At 40.6% G+C, this 24,893-nt stretch overlaps 1 protein-coding gene across 4 annotated transcripts in view; it reads left to right on the forward strand.

Moving 5' to 3' along the window:
* The window catches only part of PPEF1 (protein phosphatase with EF-hand domain 1), a 60,289-nt gene that overhangs the window by 17,365 nt on the left and 18,031 nt on the right, over positions 1-24,893 (forward strand). For 3 of the 4 annotated variants that reach the window (XM_061629435.1, XM_061629436.1, XM_061629437.1), the window contains exons 4-10: positions 3,724-3,851; positions 8,440-8,500; positions 11,414-11,592; positions 12,544-12,658; positions 18,025-18,071; positions 21,807-21,973; positions 23,641-23,677. In XM_061629435.1, coding sequence (XP_061485419.1) covers positions 3,724-3,851; positions 8,440-8,500; positions 11,414-11,592; positions 12,544-12,658; positions 18,025-18,071; positions 21,807-21,973; positions 23,641-23,677 — 734 coding nt within the window. Of the gene's footprint in view, positions 1-1,662; positions 1,736-3,723; positions 3,852-8,439; positions 8,501-11,413; positions 11,593-12,543; positions 12,659-18,024; positions 18,072-21,806; positions 21,974-23,640; positions 23,678-24,893 lie in introns of those variants that run through there. The other variant, XM_061629438.1, reaches the window with a different exon arrangement.

The following is a 24,893-nucleotide window of genomic DNA, read 5'->3' on the forward strand; positions in this document are numbered from 1 at the left end:
TAGAATGCATTCTGCCATAACTGTGTTGACTCAGAGAAGCCAATTTCTGAATGCATCTTCCTTGGACCATTCATCATTAAAACTACACAAACACCTTCTCTTTTTTACTGTGGTCCTTTACCATCACCACTGTTTGTCATGATTTGAATGTTTTATTAAAATTTAAGAAAGAAAAATCCTATGACTGTCTGGTATAGTGCAGAGAGGCCTTTTTGTAGCTCAGCAGGCAGCTGCAACATGCGTAGCTACAGAGAGAGACAGGAAGCTGTTCTTGAATCCTCACTTCCTCCTCTCTGTCACTGGATTGGGCTGATAGGAGTTGTAGTCCAAAAAAGTAACTTTTCCAAGCTCTGGTCCTAACTCCATTTTGCAACATATACACAGGAGTAGTTACCATGGGTTTTTCCTCTCTTTGTTGATGTTGTTATGTGCCTCCAAGTCAACTACGACTTATGGCGACCCTATGAATCAGCAACCTCCAAGAGCAGATGTCATGAACCACCCTATTCATATCTTGTAAGTTGAGGCCTGTGGCTTCCTTTATGGAATCAATCTATCTCTTGTTTGGCCTTCCTCGTTTTCTACTCCCTTCTGTTTTTCCCAGCATTATTATCTTTTCTAATTAATCATGTCTTCTCATGATGTGTCCAAAGTATGATAACCTCAGTTTCATCATTTTAGCTTCTAGTGATAGTTCTGGTTTAATTTGTTCTAACACCCAATTATTTGCCTTTTTCGCAGTCCATGGTATCCGCAAAGCTCTCCTCCAACACCACATTTCAAATATGTTGATTTTTCTCTTATCCGCTTTTTTTACTGTCCAACTTTCACATCCATACATAGAGATCGGGAATACCACAGTCTGAATGATCCTGACTTTAGTGTTCAGTGATACATCTTTGCATTTGAGGACCTTTTCTAGTTCTCTCACAGCTGCCCTCCCCAGTCTCTTTACTGACTATTAACACCTCCCCCTTTGTATCTCCTGCGCCTTCCTGCTTAGACCTCTTGAGATGACAGGCCAGTGTGAGACAATAGTGGTGGCTTGTCACATCTCCAGTATTGGCCTCTATAGGTTCTTAGAACTCAAGGTCTATTCTTGGACTCCAGGCCAGATCTGGAGGGTTGGCAATTCTCCTGGAAATATAGCTCAATTCCTGGTCATTCCAGGCTAAACCTGGAGGGTTGGCAACCCTTTCCTTAGGTGTGGTCTGTATCCAGTTCACAGCTGTGGTATGCTTCACTATGCTTACATGAATTCAAACATTACCATTGGGGCAGGGTTGATGTACCCTTCCATCCCTCATTTAACTTTGATTGAATTTAGGGATGAGAAGTAAAAAGAACAGAAAAGTTTTGCCCAGTAAAACTGTGCATCATTGGCTGCAGGCTCTCTGCAACCACCCACATGTCTTATTTTAGAGTGCCATCATAATTTATTGTTTTGTTGCCACTCTCAAAACAGATTTCTCATATCACTGCTTATGAACCCATCAGGAGTGACATGTTCGTACTATGGGAAAAAAACAAAAACAGGTCTTTGTAGAGAGGAGACAAAGTGATGCATAGGATTGGATGGCAGGAGGTGTCCTGATAAATTACTTCTCCAGATACATAATGGAACATCAGTTCCATTGCCCTCCCATCAAATGGAATGGAACCACACCCATAACTTTTCATGGATTATGTTACGTCAGCATCAGATATCTACATCAATTCTGTTTCAGTTCAACAGGTCAGTTTCTTTCATACACTTTCCTCTGTCTCTTTGGAAACACTCATTTGGAAACACTCAGCACTTCTGGCATAGCAAACAGATGATTGAAATATTGTCTATTCCTGTCAGATGTAGCATTTGTTGACGTCATTGATCCTAAGTCTCTTGTGTTTCAATTAATTGTCTTAATAACAAAACAACACTTCTACTTGAGTGAGAATTGGAATAATCAAATTGGGAGCTATGATAAGTATGATGTGCCATGGGAAACACACTCCCCTGCCAGGGCTTACATCACAAAGGCAGGTTACTACTTGTTTAATAGCATAAGATCTATGGACCTCTCAGCACCTTCTTTTGGTCTATACAACTTCCAAAATTTGTCTAGAGTTGAGTCTAACTGATACACTTTTATGTCGGTGCTTAGACACTAATATACATAGGTGGCACTATTAAAATACTATGGGTTGTATTCAGCTGAGACCCACTCAGAGTAGGCCCACTGAAATTAATAAGTCTAAGTTAGTTATGTTTATTAAGTTCAGTGGGTCTACTCTGAGTAGGACTAGCATTTAATGTCACCCTATGACTGCGTATTTTATAGGTAAACAAAAATTTGAAAAACCAAAAATACTTATCTTCGAAAAAAATATTTGTGACAAATTGTACCCTGAAGGTCCCGCATAAGTTAGTCTTTTACAACTGTGCCTACTGAATAATAAAAATCATTTTTATTATACGTAAGTAAATAATTTTTAAGCGCTTTTTTTTTTACTTCTGAATGTCCTTGCCTTGTTTTCAAGCAAGTTGTTATAACCCATATACCTCGGCTGTAGCAAAATTGGTCATTCAAGACACACATTGAGGCAGAGATTGAGGAGCTGTGCATCAGCTGAGACTTTAACCTACATTCATTTATAATGAATGAAGAACTATTTTGTATGTGCTTGCAAAATGTGTTGAAGATATTGACCCATGTGAGTTTCATTTGCTTCTTGGGTTTAGAAGTTTTGGAATTTATTCTACAGATGTCATGTATTTGGGTTGTAGGGAAATGCATCCAAAGCCCATCCTAGCTTTGTATCCTCTTATAAACCTTCCTAATGTTGTCCTATCCCAGTTGTGATAAGAAAGGAACATTTGTTCTCGACAGAGCCAAGGCCTGTGCCACAGGATGGTAATGCTGATGGTGCAAGTTTTCCAAGATGGCTGGACTGTAGAGTGGGCACTTCAGCCAAAAAAGAAAAATGCATTACCAACAAAGAGGGCACAAATCTGCATAAAATTTGCAAATGGTAGTTTACATGTATAAATACTAATTTAGAAATAATTGCTATAATTTACATAGAAATATATTTTGAGAAAAAATGACCAGGTGACCTATGTGCCTGATTGTCTGCTCTCCAGGTGCTAAATGTTGATGGGTAACTTCAAAGTCCTGGCTCTCCCTTATTTTTATTTAAACTGGATTTATACTGAAATGTTTGGCTAGCTTTCCCCAATTCTAATATTTAGGCAGTGCTGCCCATACAGCCCAGGAAACCCTCCTAAGTCTGGTCCCCTTCCTCCTCCACGGTCAGACAGTCCTTCAAATAAGAGATTCATAAGACGAGCCCTGCTGGATCAGGCCAAAGGCCCGTCTGGTCCAGCATCCTGTTCTCACAGTGGCCAGCCAGATGCCTATGGGAAGCCCACAAGAATAACATGAGCGCAACAGCACGATTCCAGGCTGGCTGGGGCTGATGGGAGTTGTAGTCCAAAAGATTTGGAGGGCACCAGGTTGGGAAAGGTGGCTATACTGCAAATTTATTTTAAACTTTAGATGCAGGAGTGCTGGTAGGATGAAAGGGGAGTCATGTATTTTAGCCTTCTGTATTTTAGAATAACACTTCATGTAACACAGGCATGTGCCCAACATTATTTTAAAACCTAGGCCATGATCCAAAAATCTGCACAACTGGTTGTACACAATTAATCTACTTTCTGGCCACTTCATGTTTTGGCAGCCATTAAAGCGGCTATCCTCATTCAAAGGTGGTATCGATCTTACATGGCTCGGATGGAGATGAGGCGGCGATATGCACTGAGTATTTTTCAGTCAATTGAATATGCAGACGAACAAGCACAACTACAGGTTTGTACTCTGTGGAATTTCTTGGACACAAACAGCTAGTGAGGTAGAACATGAAGAGTTTTCAGATTATGTTCTTAAAGTATAATGTAGCTTGTAAATTGTTATTCATTTTCATGGTTGATGTTTAAAATTTAACAGTGTAATACAATGCAATATAATAATTTCCATGCCATTCATTTTCTGAAGCATTAACAAAGGGGAAAATATTTTCATTTATACCAGGCTTTAAAAAACTGCTTTATTTTAATTTGGAAAAATTTAGCATACTTTTTGTAGATGAATCTTGTAACTTTTAAAAATCACACATATGTGGAAATAGACTCTTATGGTATTTGATCAGTTATTATTAATCAAGACTGGAATAATAAACTTGGTGTGTGTGCTGTAGGGATTAACCCTAGGAAAAAAATGATAACATCACATTACATTCTATGCTGGGTTTTACTATTTGAGACATGATAGCTGTTTTCTTATCATGCAACAGGGAGAAATGGTTATATGATTTTTTTTAAAAAGCAGATAGCCTGCTCAGTGAGTAACCATAATGACTGTGGCCTATGTTTCACAAGAGACTCTGATGTGTATTTAATGGTGTTATGGGAGGTTGTATGCTTGATGCTTCTCATTGCCTCGATCAGTGGAAGCAAAAGGTGGAAGTACTGTAAGAAAGTTAAGATTCTATATAGTAGTTGTTCTACTCCTGACTTGTCCTTTACTGTTATTGAGAGCTGGTGTGGTGTAGCGGCAAATGACCATATAGGCGAAACGTCAAAGATGTGTGATCAGTGTCCTGATATTTATTTTTGTAATGTAAAGCAGCTTTTTCTGAATTGCAGCTTTGACTGGAGTAGGATGAGGGTGTTAACAATAACGCCCCAATATTTTGAATATTGGAAGGCTAAGGCTCGCTCCCAGATCACAAGGATTCCAATAAACCTGGAGGCGCCGAAACAAGTATATAGTAAAATATGCCAAAGTTTATTAGTGCACTTATAAGTGGAGAAACAGCCAGACTGATTCTGATTCTGCTGGACGCAGCCAGCCTTTTTACTAACAGGAAAGTTACGTATAGAAAGTATGACATAAACACATGCCCATTTCCCCGAAATCAGCCCATTTACAAGAAATCCCATACGTGTGGTTTCGTTCTCCCCTCATGGAAGACCCCTGTCCAGTTTCCATTTTCCTTATATGGTGTTGTTTTTCTCCTTCAGGTTAGGGCATTGGTGGGGGTGTAAGCGCCATTACACTAACATAGGAATGCAATGCCTAAGTAAGTTAAACCTTGATCTTTGCTACATGAACCTTATCACACATTTTCCCTGACACTGCAGAATTCTCCACAAAGGCTGCTTCAAGGAATTTCTGTCAGGGTGATGTGGGCGCCTACAACTTATAACAAAATTAAAATCATTTTCCACAAGGGCTGCTTAGTCTTTTTCCCATGAGAAGCTTATTCTGTCATAATCACATATCCCCCCAACAGTTTTACCATCCATTGAGGGAAAGGATAAGTGTCCAATCTTTTCACTGTGAGGAGAAAAGCAGCTGAGGTGAGATTTAGATCAGAAAAAAGCTATCCACAGGGAAAGGGTGAAGCCCACAACACTGTTCCCACTTAATTCCTGACCCACCTTATGACTTCATTTCGGTCTTTAAAAAGTAAAGATTCTAAACTTATTCAAGCATTCACCAGCTACGCACAATACAAGTCACATGAAGGAGAGCAGGGACACACTGAAAAGCATAAGCAGGGTTTCAAACTGTGCAAACAGCCTTGAGCACAGGAGGCTCCCTGCTTCAAAATTTTGCTATCCAGGTAGTGAAGAGCTGTAAATAGGACTAAGGTGATATGCCTGAGAATGCAGGGCTTTGCAGCACAGTAGGGCCCCACTCATACGGTGGGTTACGTTCCGGACCCCCGCCTAAAAGCAAAACCTGCTGAAAAGTGGAACTCATTCAATAGAATGGTACCCAGCGCCCGAAAAACTCAGTAAAAGCGGAACAAGCGCCGTATGAATGGGGCTTTACTCTAATTGAAAACCGCTGTACCAGTGGAACGCCGCAAAACAGGAGCCGCAAAGCGGGGCCCTACTGTAGCTTCTGCCCTCTCTCATTCAGTTCGCATCACATGTAGCTAGTGAACTCACAAATAGGACTACTGTTATGTTGCTTTGTGGCCTACTCCAGTAGCTCAATGAGGCAAGTTATTTTCCAGAGAAGTTAATAAGAGTGACCACTTATGCATTGCCCAAAATCAGAGTATGTTATCACCAAAAAAGGAGGACAAAAGAGAAAACTGATTTACATAAAATTTACATATGGTGGCTTATGTGCATAGATGCAAATTTAGAAATGATTACTATAATTTAAATAGAAGAATAGTGCATGTCACCCTAGTGGGGAAGACTCAGAGCTTGGAAGAGTTACTTTTTTTAAACTACAACTCCCATCAGCCCCAGCCAGCATTGCCACTGGATTGGGCTGATGGGAGTTGTAGTTCAAAAAAGTAACTTTTCCAAGCTCTGGGAAGACTGTGAGCACAGAATCATAGAATAGTAGAGTTGGAAAGGGGCTATATAGCAGCAGGATTCCAACTTAAAGCATATCCAACAGGTGACCGTCCAGCACTTCTTGAATCCCTCCAGTGCTGGAGAGCCCACTATCTTCCTAGGTAATTGATAATTGGTTCCATTGTCATACCACTCTAATAGTTAGGAAGTTTTTCTTGATGTTCAGTCGAAATCTGGCTTCCTGTAACTTGAGCCCATTATTCCGTGGCCTGCACCCTAGGCAACTGAGAAGAGATTCTGGCCCTCCTCTGTGTGACAACCGTTTAAGTGCTTGAAAGGTGCTATCATCACTCAATCTTCTCTTCTAAAGGCTAAACATGCCCAGTTCTTTCAGTCTCTCCTCATATGGCTTTGTTTCTAGTCCCCTGATCACCCTTGTTGCCGTCCTCTGAACCTGTTCCAGTTTGTCTGCATCCTTCTTAAAGTGTGATGTCCAGAACTGGATGCTCTTGATGCTGTACTCAAGATGAGACATAACTAGTACCAAATATAGGGGAATCAATACTTCATGCAATTTGGAAACTATACTTCTGTTAATGCAGCCTAAAATAGCATTTGCCTTTTTTGCAGCCACATCACACTGTTGGCTCATATTCTAGTACGTCACACGATTTGGAAATCAAATCCCAGGTGATCTCTGTGCCTGTCTAGGTGTCTGCAATTACAAGGCTCTCCCTTCTTAGGGTTATTTATCTCTAAACCAGACAACCCTCCTCTGACAGCCCTTCAAAACAGAGGACTGTAAAGCAGGGCACAGGGCCACCCTAGAAATCAGTGATCCACTGTTAAAAGATGTTTTATTATCTACTATTTATCATGCAATTCCTGACTTTAATTCATCTCTCAAGACTTGTGTTAGGATAATTTTTCTCAGACACAAACACACAGGCCTTCAGTCTTCCAGAACTCATCTGGTCTTCAGTGGCACACCTCTCCACACACACATGCAAGCACGCAGGGCTGGTGTTAGAGATGCTTAAGGCATACACTTGTTTTATGTTGCAATACTGCTTGTATGTATCCTACATCTTGTCTAGTTTGGCCTAAGAGTGCTAGGAAGTCCCTTGTTCAAATCACAGCTCAGCAGTGAACTCGCTCAGTGGTCCCACGCAAGCCACAGCCTCTCAGTCTCCCCCACTCCTCAACCTGGGGGTGGTACCATAGGGTTTGGATTAAGGATTACTAAGAGAATGGATGTGAAGTATTTTGAATACTCAAAAGACACAATAAAATCTAAATATTATTATTGTTGCTATTACTACTACATATTTCTATGTTTTTCAGTCTGTTCTCTGTTTTTTTATAGTTGGGCACATTTTTTGCATAGTAGATTTGATTTATTTCATGTGATTAGATTCCTGCATTCACCGTGATATATCTTCCTCTCAGTAAAGAATATAAGAAGTGGTTAGTGCATAGATAAGATAATAATTAAATAGTTTTAATGCACTGACGGTAGCTTACCAAAATCATGGTAAGGAAAAAAAGAGGCGCAGTTCTTCCTTGAAGGGGATAATGAATTAAAACCAGATATAATTTAAGACCTTCATGGTGCACAAGGGGTTCACATACATAGGAGGTATGCCTGCAGAATCTTTCTGACGTTCTGCATTATGAGCAAGAAAACGATTCATGCTTGCAATGGTCAGTCTAACGCATGTGTATAAAACTCCCTGTCCTGTATAGTGGTGCTGTCAAAGGCCAGACTTTGGGAGAGAATGGGCTCATGCAGCAGAATAAGCAGGGACCCCAAATGCAGCAGGGCTAGGTTACACTGTGAAGTAATATACATTATCGTCTAAACAGGGTCTCCCCATAAGACCATTGTCCAGAATCTACAATTGCCCAATTATCACTGTTTCTATCACTGAAGATTCTCATCATTCAGGGGACTTGGGATTTTGCCCAGTGTTGTTATTGTAGGTAAATCCACAGTACCTTCCAAATAAGGGGCAGGCAAGGTAACCACAGAATCGTTTCAACTTGTAAACTAATGGATGTGTTTTCTTACTCAGCTATCCAAGTTTTTCACATTCATGCTGGACCATTTTACTCAGACCAATGAGACTGATCCGGGTGAGCATAAAGGACTATATTAAACAGATAATTTTAACACATTCCCCGAGCAGTTGCATGTATGTATCTTGTAAAAATTTATGCCAATACAGCTAGGACCATATATGTGGGGAAGTTCTTTTTTTGGCATATGTGTTTGCAGCCAGTTGGGTCCCTGTGTGTACAAATAGATGTCATGTGTCCCAGATCTGAAAAACCTGCAACTGTGCAAGAGTAATCCCAGTCAAATGGTCAATAAGACTAACATTCTCCCATTTCAGGAATAACAAGGGCTGCTGCTTCCCTCTGATCGATGTTAACAAACAAGGGACTCTTGGCTCTTGTTTGAGGTTTGTTAGTTTGGAAACCAACAAATAATGAGAAATGATGTTTTATTTTCAGAAGCATTCCAAATTCTTATCACACCTAACACATTTCTATTAATGCATGCTCTTCATCAGAAAATGTCCCCGTGGACAATATTTGTTCCTGACAGTATTTTATAATTGTGGTTTTAATGTAGGTTATGTGACTCAGTTTGTTTATAACAGTCTTAGTTCTTTTATAAGTAATTAGTGGGGTTTTGTCCTGTATAAGCTGATATATCTTCCAATAAATGCCAAGGCTGGTTCATTCTTTTCTTTCAAGGTATACTTACATACCCTTTTCACCTGTGGGAACTGTGTATATTGTACACAAACACGTAGGAAAACATTCTTGCATAATCCTGTGGATGAGAAAAGAGCCCTGAACTATTCACATGAGTAGGGGGGTCTGCCCCCAGTATCCTTGCCTGTTCGGTCCCCAACCTTCCCTTCTTGAATAGAGAAAGGCACCATCTGCACTATACATTTAAAGCAGCTACTATACTATTTTAAATAGTCATGACTTCCCTCGACGAATCCTGGGAACTGTAGAGTTGCTAGGAAACCCCTGTTCTCCTCACAGAGTTACAAGTGGTTTAACAATCAATCCTTCACAGGGAACTCTGGGAATTGTAGCTCTTTGAGGGGAATAGGAGTCTCCTAACAATTATCAGCACCCTTAATAAACTGTAATTCTCAGGATTCTTGTGGGGGAGAATCATGACTGTTGAAAGTGGTATAATACTGCTTTCAATGTATACTGCAGATGGGGCCTTAATTTGAACAGGACTGTCTACCTGTGTTTGCTTGAATGTGAATGGAGCCCCCATACAATCAGGACCCCTGTTGTTGAGGCTGGCAGTACACACCTACTGTTTGTGTTATTGTTTCCTCTTCTAATATAATGCCTGAACAGGGCTTATATTGGTAGATTTTCACCAAATTTATTTGTTTGTTTAATGTCTAAACCACCCTTCATTAGTTAGGATGCCAGGGCAGTTTATAGCTCAAACATTAGAACAGCAAAATAACTCTCCAATAACAATTGAAAACCAATATTGACACAATCATAATTCAAAATGCAGCAAGAGGGCAGTCATCAATTCACAGTTAATCTCATTTAGATTAACCTCCTCCAAAGGCCCATGTGAAGAGCTACACCTTTAACTGAGACCCCAAACTACTGTACCTCTGAGGGAAGAGAGTTCCATAGACAGGGTGCCACCAGAGTGAGGGTTTTATTTCACGTCAATGCACAATGGGCTTCACCCAGTGGCAGGACAACAAGAAGGGCCTTCCCTGAAGATCTCAGTACAAGAGCAGGCTGATATCAGGAGAGGTGCTCCTTCAAGTATTTGGATCCTAAGTCATTCAGGACCTTGGCTTGTTAGCATATTGGCAAACAGTGTAGATCCTGCAGAATCAGTGTGATGTGGTTCCAGCAGAGCTTGGAAAAGTTACTTTTTTGAACTACAACTTCCATCAGCCCCAGCCAGCATGGCCACTGGATTGGGCTGATGGGAGTTGTAGTTCAAAAAAGTAACTTTTCCAAGCTCTGGGTTCCAGTATACAATGCCACTTAAAACTGCAGTGGTCACATGCTGCACTAGTTGCAGCTTCTAAACAGTCTTCAAAGGTAACTCTTCATACAGTGCATTACAGTTACCAGAGCATGGATTACTATTGCAAAGCTACCATGATTTAGGAACAGCTACAGGTGGTGAACCAACAGGAGCTGCCTGGTGAACCAACAGGAGCTGGAAATAGACATTCCTTGCTACTGATACCATGTGGGCCTCTAGTGACAATGCTGGATCAAGAAGTGTCCCCTTCCTACAAATTTGCTCCTTCAAGAGGAGTGCAGCCCCATCCAGAACAGGCTGTCTACCCAATTCTTGGGTATGAAAACTATTGACCCACAGTACCTCCATCTTGTTGGGATTCAGTTTTAGTTTATTGGCCCCAATCCAGCCCATTACTTCCTCCAAGTACCAGGGCAACTCCTGCACAGCCTTACCTCATTCAGATGTCAAGGAGAAATAGAGCTGAGTGTCATCAGTATATTTATGACACCACACCCCAAATCTCCTGATGATGTCTCCCAATGACTTCTTATAGATGTTGAAGAGCATAAAAGACAAGATAGAACCTTGCAGGACCCACAGCACAACTGCCATGGTGCTGAGCAGGGGTCCCCCAGTGCTGTTCTTTGGGATCAGCCCTGCAGGTAGGTATGGAACCACCACGCCTCCAACACCCAACCCACAGAACTGATCCACGGTCAATGGTATCCAAAACTGCAGAGAGTTCAAAGAGAGTCACAAGGGTCACACTTCCCTTGTCTTTTTTCTGATAAAGGTCATGTGAGGGCAACCAAGAGAGTTCCAGTGCCAAAATTTATCTTATTCTTGCAAATGCCTAAACGGTTCTTTGGATCCTAGCATCGTTGTGTTTGTCTACAACACTAAATGTCTATACTAACCATTTAAATGAATGTTCATGATTATCTACAGATATTTGTTGTCAACTAACTAAACTTTTATCAGTTGCTTTTCTGCTTCTTTTGTAGACATCAGCTCTCACTTTTTCTCCACCACCAGCGGTTCCAGTTTAGCAGGTTCAGATCTTACAATGAGAGAATATGAGACAACAATAGAGGTCCCAGCTTCCTACTATGGACCCCGTCTTTGTTTTCCCCTCACTGTTGCTGACACTGATATGCTTCTTCAGGCTTTCAAGCATCGACAGGCAAGTTCAGAATTAATGGTAAAATGAAATTATATTTTATTTTTACAATCCCTATAAAACTTTCAGTTGATAATCATAAGGGCATCTCAGACACCATTAAGACAACAGGTCATGAAAGACTAGCATGCTAATGGTGGGAAAAGTAACTTTTAAGCAATTGTTATGCACATATTCAAAGATGTGGACTGTGCATTTAGTTATATATTAGAGTATTTTATACCAGTTTTCCACATGTTCGAAGGAGTTTACATCAAAAACAATTGTAAATGAAGCACATGTAGAAACAGAACCAATACCCAGAACAATATTAAACACAAATCTGAACAGGACTTCACTAAAAAGCTTTATGAAAAAGGTTGCTCTTCCAATCCTGTTTGTTAATATACTTTGTTTATTCATCCTAATATGTTCATCAGAGAGAAAAATTCTCTCCACCCATCACCCTTTTTTTAGCAACTGCTTAATCACTGTTGCTTCTCTTGAGAACATTTGGTGCAGGAGACTCACACAGCTCTGTGCTATCCATAAGTATTGTGATATATGGCTTAATTTGCAATACAAGCATTGCAAAGCTGGATATAATTGTCCTATGGCGCTTCCATCTCCTTTGATTGCGTGGGCTCCTAAGACTAAACTCCACAGTCTCTGGATATTCCTGAGCTGGCACAACCAAGGACTGCACTAAAATGATAGGAATGGTGTGATACATCACTCACAACCCAGTACTGATAGCATTCCTAATGCAGTGCAGACACTGGCATTGCAACTGTATTAGAGATGTCACCCATCACCATGCTCACCTGTGTAGTGAAGATACCCCACATTTCCATTTTTGTCAAGCAGATAAGAACCGTGTGTGCACGCAAACCTCTTTTAGCTTTGATGATGGAGTTGTGCTAATTATTGCCTGTGATACATTGTTTCTGTCTCCTCGCATGTCTCTCTATACAGCACCTTCATGCTCGATATGTGCTTCAGCTACTACATGAGACCAGGAAGGTCCTTCAGCAGATGCCAAATATCACTCACCTGTCAACTTCTTATGCCAAGGAAATAACCATCTGTGGTAAGTTATCAATACCCTTTGTAAGTGAGGCACAGCCCCCAGGTGATATTAAGATACATTTTAGATTTGTAGGGTTGTCTAGCATCTCTAGATATAGCTGCCATTGGAATATTATGCTTCCTTAACCCCCACCCAGTACAAATCTTTCCTGTCTTCTCTTTATTATGGAAAAAAAGACTGATGACTCATCCTCTGGCATATATTTTAAGTAAGCCAAACACTTCCTCCCACTTTTTTTCTGTCAGATGTTGCTGGTTGAGTCAGTGACTAAACGAGGCAAACTTAAAAAAGAGCTGCTTTTCCATCTGTAAAATGCTTCTTTGTGTGCTAAATAATTTCTTTCACCTCTTGCCTTCCCACAAGTGCTTCAACAAACGGCTCCTGAACATGATCATGATAAAATAAATGCTTGAGAAGTGATACTTCTCCTGGGACTATTTAAACTGGACTCCTGCTGGGAGGAAGGGTGGGATATAAATCAAATAATAAATAAATAAAATAAAATAAATGAATTATGTGTCCATACACACACATGCACATTCACACATCATGATGAAAATTAGCAAACCAATGGGAAGTTGGTGCAGGTTTTTCCAATATATGGATGGCTCACTTTAGAAATGTCACGAAATCTTTGTTTGTATAGAGAGACTAAACAGTGAAGTGAAGAATCTCTCTCTTTCATGCACAAGTTTTGAAAACAGTTTTTTTTAAGGAAAAAAAATTCTTAGTAAAACTGAAGACAAAATGTCTAGTACATGTTGACTGAGATGTTGGGATCCATTTGGGGCCAAATAAAATGGTTTTATGGTCAGGAATCACCAATGCATACTATTATCTCATTAATCAATATTTTGATAAAGTTCCTTTAAATTCCATCTGTGATAGAGATGGCATCATGTAAGTGGCTCTCAGTCATCTGCCCTTGATTACAGTCATAAATGGATGAGACCATGGAATGGAACTTCCTGGGTTTGCTTGAGGAGATTCAGCAGCAAGACAGACTAATTATTAGCACTAAATTACTACTATCTCTTCACATGAAGAGAGCACCAAGAAAATTGAATTAATTATACTGCTGCAGGTGCAGGACAGATTTTAATAAAAGCTGCTTTAAGCTTTTGGTGCAGTAGTAAATAAGGTATCTTGAATTTACTTGTTTATACACTTCAATGAACTTTAGTGAACAAGTTAATGTTCTACATATGATGTTCTGTATACACACACATACACACAAAAAAGATCTCCTGAAGATGGATGGGATTATAGTTGCTCTCCCAGACTAACATGTCCTCGCTAATCAACAGACATTTATCCTCCAATTGGTGTCCTCATTTGCACAATTGAAAGAGCATCTGAGAGAGATTTTGATCTGTCCTTCAAGCAAATAATAGTCTTCATGGTCAAAACATCATTAATGACAGATGAAAGTGTAATTTTTACTGAAGTTTGAGCCAAAATGTTGATTGCCACAAAATGAGATCCATCTCACTTCCTGCAAATCCTTTTTAACTTTCTACATTGAAACAGCTATTAAATATTCATTTTGTGTATGTGTGTGTGTGAGAGAGAGAGAGAGAGAGGGAGAGGGAGAGAGAGTTCCACAAAGGAGCTTCATTTAAATCCCACTAGATCCAATCAAATTATTTAATTTATTGTGTGATAATATTTGTTGGTTTCTGTCTTAAAGGATTCAATATATTCTATATTAAGAAGTGAATGTTGCCCCCCTTTCCTTTTTAAAATTCCTAAAATGGTAAGTTAAAAAAAGAATCAACATTCTACATGTTCAAGTTGATTTTTCTCCCCTGAGAGCCTTTGATACAGCTGTTTTGCTTATATGTAAGAACACTGTCCTCCCTCCCCTTATGCTCTGGTCCTATTTGCCTGATTGAGGTTATGTCTGGAATTCACTTGCATTGTCGACAACAACTCAACACAACAGCATGCTATCATACCAGCATCACAGTCCTAAGCATGTTCACTTGGAACTGTAAGGTTGGGCTGCACAGATGAACTGGTGGAGCCATTTTGGTACTCCTGCAGATATACCTGCAAAGCCCTGACCTTGCTGCCACCCCACCCCGGTGCTATCCAAGTAATCTGCAAAAATGCCAGTATTGGGAGGAGGACTCTGTCTCACCACACTGACCGCTACTTCCATTAGTGATCCTGGCTAAGGCTGATGGGAGTATGGAAAGTTACAGACCAACTTTTTGAGAGCCACCCCTGTATTATCTGATCTCATTCAGCCCCCAGCTGTCTGCCTTCTTTTTTTTATAACCAATCTAGGGGTAAGACTACCTATCAGCTTTTCCCTCCTTAGTCTCAGTGTTTCCCTTGTAGAACTCAGCAGAGTTGATACACAGGATAGAAAATGTTCCCCTAGGATTGAAGTGCTAGTCACCACAAAATAACAAAGACACCATGACTGTTGTCTTTTTGGCAACTGTTGAAGACCTTCCTCTTTCAACAAGCCCTTTCCCAATCTGCATCTGTGTTGGAATTATTTTTAGATTTTGTTTTAAAAAGATGTTTTAAAGATTTATGTTTAAATATGTTTTAAAGATTTTTTGTTTTTAAGATGTTTTAAAAATGTTTTTAGTATTTTTGTTTGCTGCCCTAAGCTCCTTCTGAGAGGAGGGATAGGATAACAACAACAACAAACCATTGCTTTACCAGCATATACATTGACTGCAGAACCCTGCCTAGAGGGGAAAAAGGCAAGGGTTGGGGAACCAATTATTGCAGGTCACTTTCAGTCTTGCCTGCTGCCCTTGCTGGTGGCCCATGCCTGATTGTGGTAGTGGAGGAGCCCACAATGATAGTGACTGTATAAGGTGATTTCAAGGTCCATGCTGAGGCTGCGTCCAGTGTTTAGTGTTCCAACTCAAAACTTCATGGCCTCCATGGCAACCATGGGGGCTATCTTAAGTTGTGACTGGCCTGACGCATAGAGAAGGGCACACCCTCAACTTGGTTTTTGCTCCAGATGGAGGAAGGGGTATTCTGGAGATAGGGGAGTGGATGTCACCCCCATTGTCATGGTTATAACCACTTCCTGGTGAAGTTTAGACTTATGGCTCTGATCCTTTCCTGCAGGGGTGGTGGACAGATTAAGATGGTCCACCCACAGAGTTTAATGAAATCCATTGGGTTTCTGAATGCCCTGGTAGAGTTCCCAGTAAATAGAGCAGGTGACCCTGTTGAAGCCCTTAGCATGCTGTGGAACAAGAAGGCACATTGGGCTCTTAACATGGTTGCCCCTGAGCATTGTCGCCAGCATTGTGAGGCCGGAACTGGTACACCAGTGAACTAAAGGGCAATGGAACAAGCTGGATGACGGCTAGAATGCAAGTGGCAAAAAACGTGCTGTGAGGCTGATCAGGCACAAGCAAAACATCATAACCATGCCTACTGTGTGGCGGTGAGGGTGGCGAAGAAGGCCCACTTCTATGCCACCATTGCACCCTCAAGTAGCCATCCAGAGGAGCTTTTCCATATTGTCAGGGGTCTGTTGACATCAACTCCAGGAAATGAGTTTGAGACCCTTCAGAAACCCACTGTGAATTGTTTGCAAGGAACTTTGAGAGTAAAGTTGCTTGCCTGCATAGCAATCTTGATGCCCCATTCACATGTACTGTAGTCCCCAGTGAGGTGTCTAGTTTAACGTCTGCTGTAACTTCTTGGGATTGGTTTCAACTGATGCAGCCTGATGATGTGAACAAGATACTTACAACAATGTGGCCAGCAATGTGGCCTCTCGACCCTTGCCCTTCTTGGCTTATTAAAGCTTGCCGAGGGGGTTTGACCAAGTGGATCCAGGATGTGGTCAGTGCATTGTTGCAGGAGGGAGTAGTTCCAGCCACCTTGAAAGAGTGCTTCTGAAAAAGCCCACCCTGGACCCATTGGTTTGTGACAACTACTGCTTGGTCGCAAATACCCCCTTTTAGGGAAAGTGATTGAGAGAGTTGTGGTACAGCAATTGCAAGTACTCTTGGATGAAATAGATTATCTTGACCCTTTCCAATGTGGGTTCAGGCCTGGTTATGGGACTGAATCGGCCTTGGTTGCCCTGATGGAATACCTTTATCAGGAGAAGGACAGGGGGAGTGCGATCCTGTTAATCTTACTTGATCTCTTGGTGGCTTTTGATACTATTGACCATGGTATCATTCTGGGCTGACTTGTTGAGATGGGTATCAGAGGCACTGTTTTACAGTGGTTCCAATTCTATCTTCAGGATCATTTTCAGAGAATAGCATGAGGTGATTGTCTTTTGTCCCCCTGGCAATTGTGCTGTGGCAATTGTGCCTCAGAGTACCATCTTGTCCCTGATGCTGTATAACATCTATATGAAGCCCTTGGGAACAGTGATGATACTCAGTTCTATTTCTCTGTAACGTCTGAATCAGGAGAGTCTGTGCAAGCCTTGAACTTGTGCCTGGACTCAGTGGTGGGCTGGATGAGGACCAGTAAAGTGAATCTGAATCCTAGCAAGATGGAGGTGCTGTGGGTTGATGGGTCCTGAGTTCGGATAATTGGTCAGTTGCCTGCTTTGGATGGGGTCGTACTCCTTCTGAAAGAGCAGGTTCATAGTCTGGGGGTGCTCCTGGATCCATTTTTATCATTAGAGGCCCAGGTGACCTCAATGGCTAGGAGTTCATTTTACCAGCTTCAGCTATTTCCGGAGTGGGATAGCCTGACCACTGTTGCCCATGCACTGGTAACCTCCAGGCTGGATTACTGTAATGTGCTCTATGTAGGGCTGCCCTTGAGGTTGGTATAAAATGCAGCTGTGCAACTGCTCAATGGGGCAGGTATTGCCCATTAACTACCTGGATAAGTTCAAGGTTCTGGTTTTGGTGTACAAAGTCCTCTACAGTTTGAGACCAGGATACCTGAAAGTTTGTCTTATCCCTTATATACCTAGTCAATTGCTGTGCTCTGCAGGTGAGGGCCTCCTGCAGATACCATCTTATTAGGAGGTCTGTTCCACACAACATAAGAAACAGACCTTTAGTGTGGCGGCACTTACCCTTTGGAATTCCCTCCCCTTAAATATGGGACAGGCTCCATCTGTGGTATCTTTTCAGCACCTACTGAATACCGTCCTTTTTCAACAAGCCTTTTAAGTAGTGACCTTATCTCAGTTTGTGTCTGTGTTGGAACTGCTTTTTAATATGCTTTTAAAGCTTTTTTTAAAAATAAAAAACATGTTTTAAAAGATGTTTTGTTTTAATATTTTTAAAGTCTGTTTTATGGTGTTTTAGAGTGTTTGTAGTGTTTTTGTTTGCCACCCTGGGCTCCTACTGGAAGGAAGAGCAGGATATACATTTAATAAACCAACATTGTGTTCTTTCTAGGTGATCTGCATGGAAAGCTGGATGATCTTTTGCTGATTTTCTACAAGGTAAGTAAAAGTGGCATTGCTGTTAAGAAAGTGCCTCAGAGGTGCTGCATGTTTGTTAGCAACTGCCTATGCTGAGATCATCAGCACTTTGTGATATCAGTGTTTGGCCTGTGGCCATGTTTCCATCCTACATGCTCTGTTAATTATAACTGAATGTTGACTGGAGGATATTAAACCTGTAGGTCAATGTTCCCTTGTGAGAAGTATAAACAAAAGTTGAAATGGCTTGGGGGGGTCACCCACAGGGGTGAAAAACCCCCCAAACCTCAAGTGCTCTGCTGTTTTAACTTCTCATGAGGGACAGAAAACATATACAATAGTTTTTTCCTATTTCAGCCAAAGAAGTGCCTTCTAATAAGCAGTGGTGGCCAATGGCTCCATGTCAGTGGAGCAGTGGAATCAGTTCCGGGTTTTAGTCCAAACTTTCAGGGAGCTGTCCAGGGTGCTGAAATGGCACCTTGGGCAGCTTCTTGAAAGTTCAAACTGAAACCCAGAGCAGATTCCACTGCCCTACTGACATGGAGCCACCAACTGTCACTGCTAATGAGTAAACAAATCTTTTAAGCAACCTGACTGAAACGTGTGTGTGTAGGCACTCAGTATCATAGTCTCTGAGATCGCTGTTGAAGAGCCACAGTTCAAAACATGCAGGACTCTTAATTCCCTAATATATAATTGATAGTTCCTGCAGCATTTGCTTTGTGTTTCCCTGTGGTATTCCTTGCTGAAGCAGGAGCAGACCTTCTGCTTTTCCTTGTAATTTATTTCAGAACAACCACTCCTAGCAAAGAGAGGGAGAGAGAGAGAAGAACAAAGAAAAAGAAAGCATATAGTGCTTCCCAGCTCTTTAAAGCAGATTGTTGGGGTCAGGTTTTTGTGGTAAAAAATTAGGTGCCAGTACTCATATCTAGAAAAAAGTGCCAGCACGTAATAGCTGCCATGGTACCGGTGAGTACCATCACACAAAAAGCCCTGGGTAGGGTACCTCTTGTGGGAGTGCTATTGCTCAAAGTGCCAGCCAACCATCCCCACCCCTTGCAAGCCATTTCATTCCCTACCCCCACAACCCAGTCTTCCGTTTTGGTCTTCCAGCTGACACACAACATTCTGTGACTACTGAACATGCTCAGTGGTAGGAACGTGCTTTCTATTAATAAGATCCAGGTTCAATCCCTGGCATTTCCAGGAAAGATTGGGAGAGGATCCTGTCAGAAATTCTGAATAGCTGCTGCCAGTCAGTATAGTCTCTACTGAGCCAGATGAGCCAATGGCCTGACTCTGTATAAGGCAGCTTCCTGTGCTCCTATGTTCATTTCGCTGTGGGAGTGTTGCCTTATGCACATCATACATTAAAACTGTTTAACAATCATGGTTTCTCCCAAAGAATCCTTGGAACTGTAGCTTGTGTCACAGAGCTACAATTCCCAGCACCCTTAACAAACTAACGCTGTCAGGATCCTTTGGTGGAAACTATGACAGTTAAAATGTCGTGCTTGAAATGTATGGTGTGGATGTGACCTCAGTGTCCCTGTTTTGGGTCTATTTCTGTTAGCGTTTGCCACCTGAGCTCACTGTTAGAGGGCATGATATTTGTAACATGTCTGTGATCTATAGCTGCTGGATTGTCTAGGCTTTTCTCATTTATAATAAAATATTGTCATATATATAATAGTGCTAATTTGCTCTAAGCATGGTGGATTGGTAGATTGGCTACGGTTTATGTTCCTGATTCAGCTTATTGTTTGGGTTGTATTTCTTTCATTTTGCTGCCCAAAATTGCTCTTCGTGTAAGGTGGCATTGCCTTTGGAGGGCAACAGGAAAACAGCTAAATGGGCTTAAGTGATGACCCTAATATTGTCTGAAGCCAGTTAAACTAGATAACATGTCTTTAATGCTTCTAAATAGCTGCTCTTAAGAATAACACTTTGCTTAATTAAAGTAGACAGTTTGGAGATACTTCCATTCACTGCACTAATCATTGTTAAATGGTACCATTTCCTATTATTGTTCCTAAAAAAAAACAAAACCCACCCCTGAAACCCATAATATTTTAAACTGCCAGTTGCTAAATTAGTCTGTGTTAAATTGATTCTATGCATATAGACATCCTGGAGCAGAATTAAAAGGCAGATTGACAAAGGGAAGCTAATTAAGTGCAAACCCAGAAGGCACTCTAATGAAGTGGCAGTAGCAACTCTCTATTCCACAAATCATTGGAAAGCTGTCTTCTGATTTCCTGCTGCTATAGATTTTTATTTCATCCCCACCCTTGAAACGGGCATTAGCAAAAACTAGGGAAATGTTGAAGGAAATCTGAAACAGAATGGCGTATTATATTTTAAAGTAAATGAGATTTTTGCATTTGAAATGTAAATTTAATGTGAAATATTAAGGTGCCTTAAAAGCTAGTGCTGCAAAAAGCTTTCCCAGGCTAAATGAACATTGTTTTCAGGCATTTTAAGAGTCTGGAGAAATTCAAGATTGTTTTGTTCATCTAAGGCACTTTTTATTCTACTGTTCCTCCTAGGACTTTTGGCTGATTCATCTTAAGTATGATTATTAGGCAGGAGGTGGAGTGAGCAGGAACAGATCTACGTTGTGTGAATAGGCCTATTGGCCCTGGACCAAATTCCTTCTCTTTCTTTCAGCCTCAGATATCCCTGTGATCTTTTCGTGAAATTGGAATAATGATGTACAGAACCATCCTGGTATAGTGGTTAGAACAGGAGTGCCTAACCCCTGGCCTGCAGAACTGAAATGGCTACCCAAGCAGTTTTCTGGCTTCCCCTATTAAGTTTGGCAGCAGCTGAATACAGCAAATGTAGACACAGCACTGGGGTGGGTGGAGAGGTTTAGTACTAGTTCCCCTCTATTCAGCACTGGTTAGGCCTCATCTTCAGAGCTTGGAAAAGTTACTTTTTTGAACTACATCTCCCATCAGCCCAGTCCAGTGGCCATGCTGGCTGGGGCTGATGGGAATTGTAGTTTAAAAAAGTAACTTTTCCAAGCTCTGCGTCATCTTGAATACTGCGTCCAGTCTCCGCACTTCAAGAAGGATGCAGACAAACTGGAACGGGTTCAGAGGAGAGCAACAAAGATGATCAGGGGACTGGAAACAAAGCCCTATGAGGAGAGACTGAAAGAACTGGACATGTTTAGCCTGGAGAAGACACACACTTTTGGTCAGACCCCCCATGGGCATGTGGCCCCTGGAGGGTAAAAAGTTTTGGAGTAGGACTGGGAAGACCTAGATTTATATTCCCACACAGCCTTGCAGCTCACTCCATGACCTTGAATCCTACCTCCCATGGATGCCATGATAATAAATTTGGGAGGAGAAAAATGTCTGCTGTCTTGAACTCCTTGGACGTATGATAATACATCTAAGAGTAGTTTTTTTTACAATTGGGTAGGACAGGCATAATAAAGAATTTTAAAATAGTGTGTACAGAAGTAATACTGAATGAATGATTTTATGAACTGTGTGAACATGGCAGCAGCTCAAGGTTAGCATAACAGTATAACTGGTGGCCTCAAAGTAGCCACAGTACAGGTATTACAACTGATATGCTGTGGCAGTGCTGCAAAAGAACAATGGGCTCTTTTGCTGACAAAGGGAAGAGGTGTGCCATGTACAGCTCTGCAGTGCAGTATTAACCACTGAGCTCGTGTCTGATGATAATGTATGTTGCTCTTCCAAATCCATTTGTTGTTGTTGTTTTCTCCTTCTGCAGAATGGTCTTCCTTCAGAAGAAAATCCCTACATTTTTAATGGAGATTTTGTTGACAGAGGAAAAAATTCCATAGAAATACTCATAATCCTGTTTGCATTTCTTCTTGTCTACCCTAACCATTTACATTTGAACAGAGGGAACCATGAGGACCACATCATGAATCTTAGGTATCACCATATATTCACTAATCTGATCTGCTAAGTGTGTTGCCTTCCCAAAGCCTCCAATTAAAATGCATGATCTGATTGCCAGTATCTTGCTAGTGTCTGTAAGTTGAGTTTTCCCACATTGGAAAAGAAATTATCCAACTTGAATAATTTAAGGTCTTTTCTGTATATGTATGTCCATTTCATCAGAATCCTGATGCAACTGGAAGACAGAAATCCAAGCGATTCAACTGGAGTTTTTGCTCAGGGTTTTAGAGCAGTATATATATGTGCTCCCTCTACTCAAGTGACTGTAGTTGAGACTAATGGAAAATAAGAATCAAATTATTGTGGTGCATTTTGTCTTGCTCAAACACTTCTTTTAGCAGAGGGAGATATGTTTACTACTTTTACACACCAAAATATAGCAATGCTGTGTTAGGGATTCCTTCCTATATTCCTCCAGCCCTGTTGCTATAATGGCTCAGGTATCAGGCAAGCCTCAAGTCTCCTGTGGCACTTTGTCTCTTTAAAGCCCACAGCTCTGAGTTGATCCCTTGTAACCTGATAATGTATCATTCCTTCAGGTACTTGTTTCCACCACAGATAAGTGTTCCTAATTCACCCTTAGCATAGCCAATGACAAGGGGTGTGTGTGTGAAAACAAAACAATATTTATTAAAGTACAGATGCTATTAAAAAGAGCAAATTCACTTTGTGTTCATAAACATATGGTTCCAATATGTTTCTCTTAGTCTTTCACTTAAGTTACTATAAGTTCTTTAAACTCTTTAATCCTACCTATCCTGCCCACTTTAAAATTTTCCTAATCTTTCTCCACCCCTCCTTAATCTAAACCCCCAAATAATAACCAAACATTGTACCTACATTGTCTGTATATCACCCTCCACTCAACCCCATTCAAACCCTATTCAATCTTTATCTAACTGCCAGTCATATGCTCAAATATAAACATTCAACCCTCAGTCATTCAGCCAATCACCAACCAATAGACTCCAGCATTCTACTCACTCATTCCCTCTCCCAACTTTCACCACTTACCTTAAATATTCTAAACTCTTACCAGAAATATCAGCTTACATAAAAAGTTTCAACATAAAGGTATGGAACATCACACATTTCATTGTGAATTTGGGCCTGGTGTCTGAAGGTTGGGCGTGGTAGTATCTTTAGGTTAAAGCAGAAACATTGTGTTATTTCATTGTTTAGCATTTCAATATATGTAAATAGTAGGAAACGATTGTTTTCTCTGGTTTTAGATAAAGGGTGGGGAGAAGGTAGGTTGGGACATACTGTTTGATGCAGAAGATCAGCAAAGATTTCTAACTCCCAACAACCACCACCAAATTGCTCCCTGCTTCCCTCCCCTATCCTAATTATACTGCTGAAAGAAATGAAACAAAACTTGGGATAACAAAAAGTGATTTTTTTGTGGAAGGACTGTCAGTTCTGTTCAGTTCTGGTACTCAAAAAAGATTCTTATTCTCTCAGTTCTTTAATTCTAAATGTGTTTGTTTTGCACCAGAGTGATTGGTGGAAAACAATAATAAATCTCTCTTCTGTTATAAACATATAATATAGAAGTAAGAATAATCTCTTACTTATATGTAATGAGTGTGATCCAGGATCTGTGTATTGTTAATGAAAGAACGTTTAACTAATTTCAGATATGGATTCACAAAAGAAGTTATGAAGAAGTACCGGGTAAGCATTTTGTCATGTTTTGGTAGTGTCATGAGGTTAACAAGACCAACTTGAAGTATATGATTGTACAGACTGTGTAGTTTGCATTTAAAATTGGTAAGCTGGTTCTGGTTTTATTGTGATCAAATAAAATGGACCTTATTTCTCTGAAGGATATGGTGCTCTGAAATGTTGTAAACACTACTCATAAGAAGTTTTTAATTCTTTCCCTATATGTTTAATAGGCAGTTTTTCAAAGCCATAAAATAATTCACTAATAGGCAAAAACCTTTGTGGTTTAAGAACGTACCTGTGGCCAACAGATATTTCTATCAAACTTTAAAAAGCAGGGAAATTGGGCAGCTATAGAGAATGCACCAGGAGAGCAGGAGACCTGAGCTTCTCTCTGAGATATTGTCCTGCCCTACACATTTGTCAAAATGCCAGCACAATTTGGATCGGTCTTTCACAGTCCAATCCACTTCCTGTGTAGCTTGGAAGAATTTGGGAACATGTGCCTCTGAGCATATGGTGAGTGGTGGCAACACCTGCCATCTCCAAAGATGGAGAATTACATTTTTGTATGTTTGTTGGTGTTCTTCTTCCTATGCTTAACCCTAACCCTGTGTTACTAATGTTTCTGCAGAGAACCTAACCTAGAAATTATATTTCTCTCATTATTCATTCTAAAAATCTGCATCAAATTTAATTTTATTAATTTCGAAGCCTTTTTATTGGTCAATGTCATATCATAGTGAAGACAGACTTCTGCGTTTCAAACTGGAGGTTATGTTCTATTTCTATTTTGGGTGCATTAACAGTTGAATCTGAAACTGCAGTCTGATGTAAAATCAGACATTAAAATATGTTGCCACTTAAGTAATGACTGTAGCTGTTGGAAAAAAACAAACTTGGCTTGCCCAAGATGCATGTTGTCAGCCTGCTATGCTTCAACCACTTCACTTAAGGAAAGGTGTGCTTGCTCAATTAAAAACATAGAGCACACCTTGACATTTGCTATATTATATTTCACCTTCCACTGTTTTATCTTCTGCATTTGAGACACTCCTCATGTCCAATGGAGACTATTCTGCAGAATAGTCAGTGCCATTATTCCACAATTGTTTTTGGAATTTGTTTAGTGTAAATTTTGCAAAATGTTGCTGTACTTCACATATTCACAGAAACAGAAGCAAAAAAGAAAATGATTTACTATAGGAAACTTCACTAAAATTGC

Source organism: Rhineura floridana, chromosome 5 (assembly GCF_030035675.1).
Source record: "Rhineura floridana isolate rRhiFlo1 chromosome 5, rRhiFlo1.hap2, whole genome shotgun sequence".
NCBI lineage: Eukaryota > Metazoa > Chordata > Lepidosauria > Squamata > Rhineuridae > Rhineura > Rhineura floridana.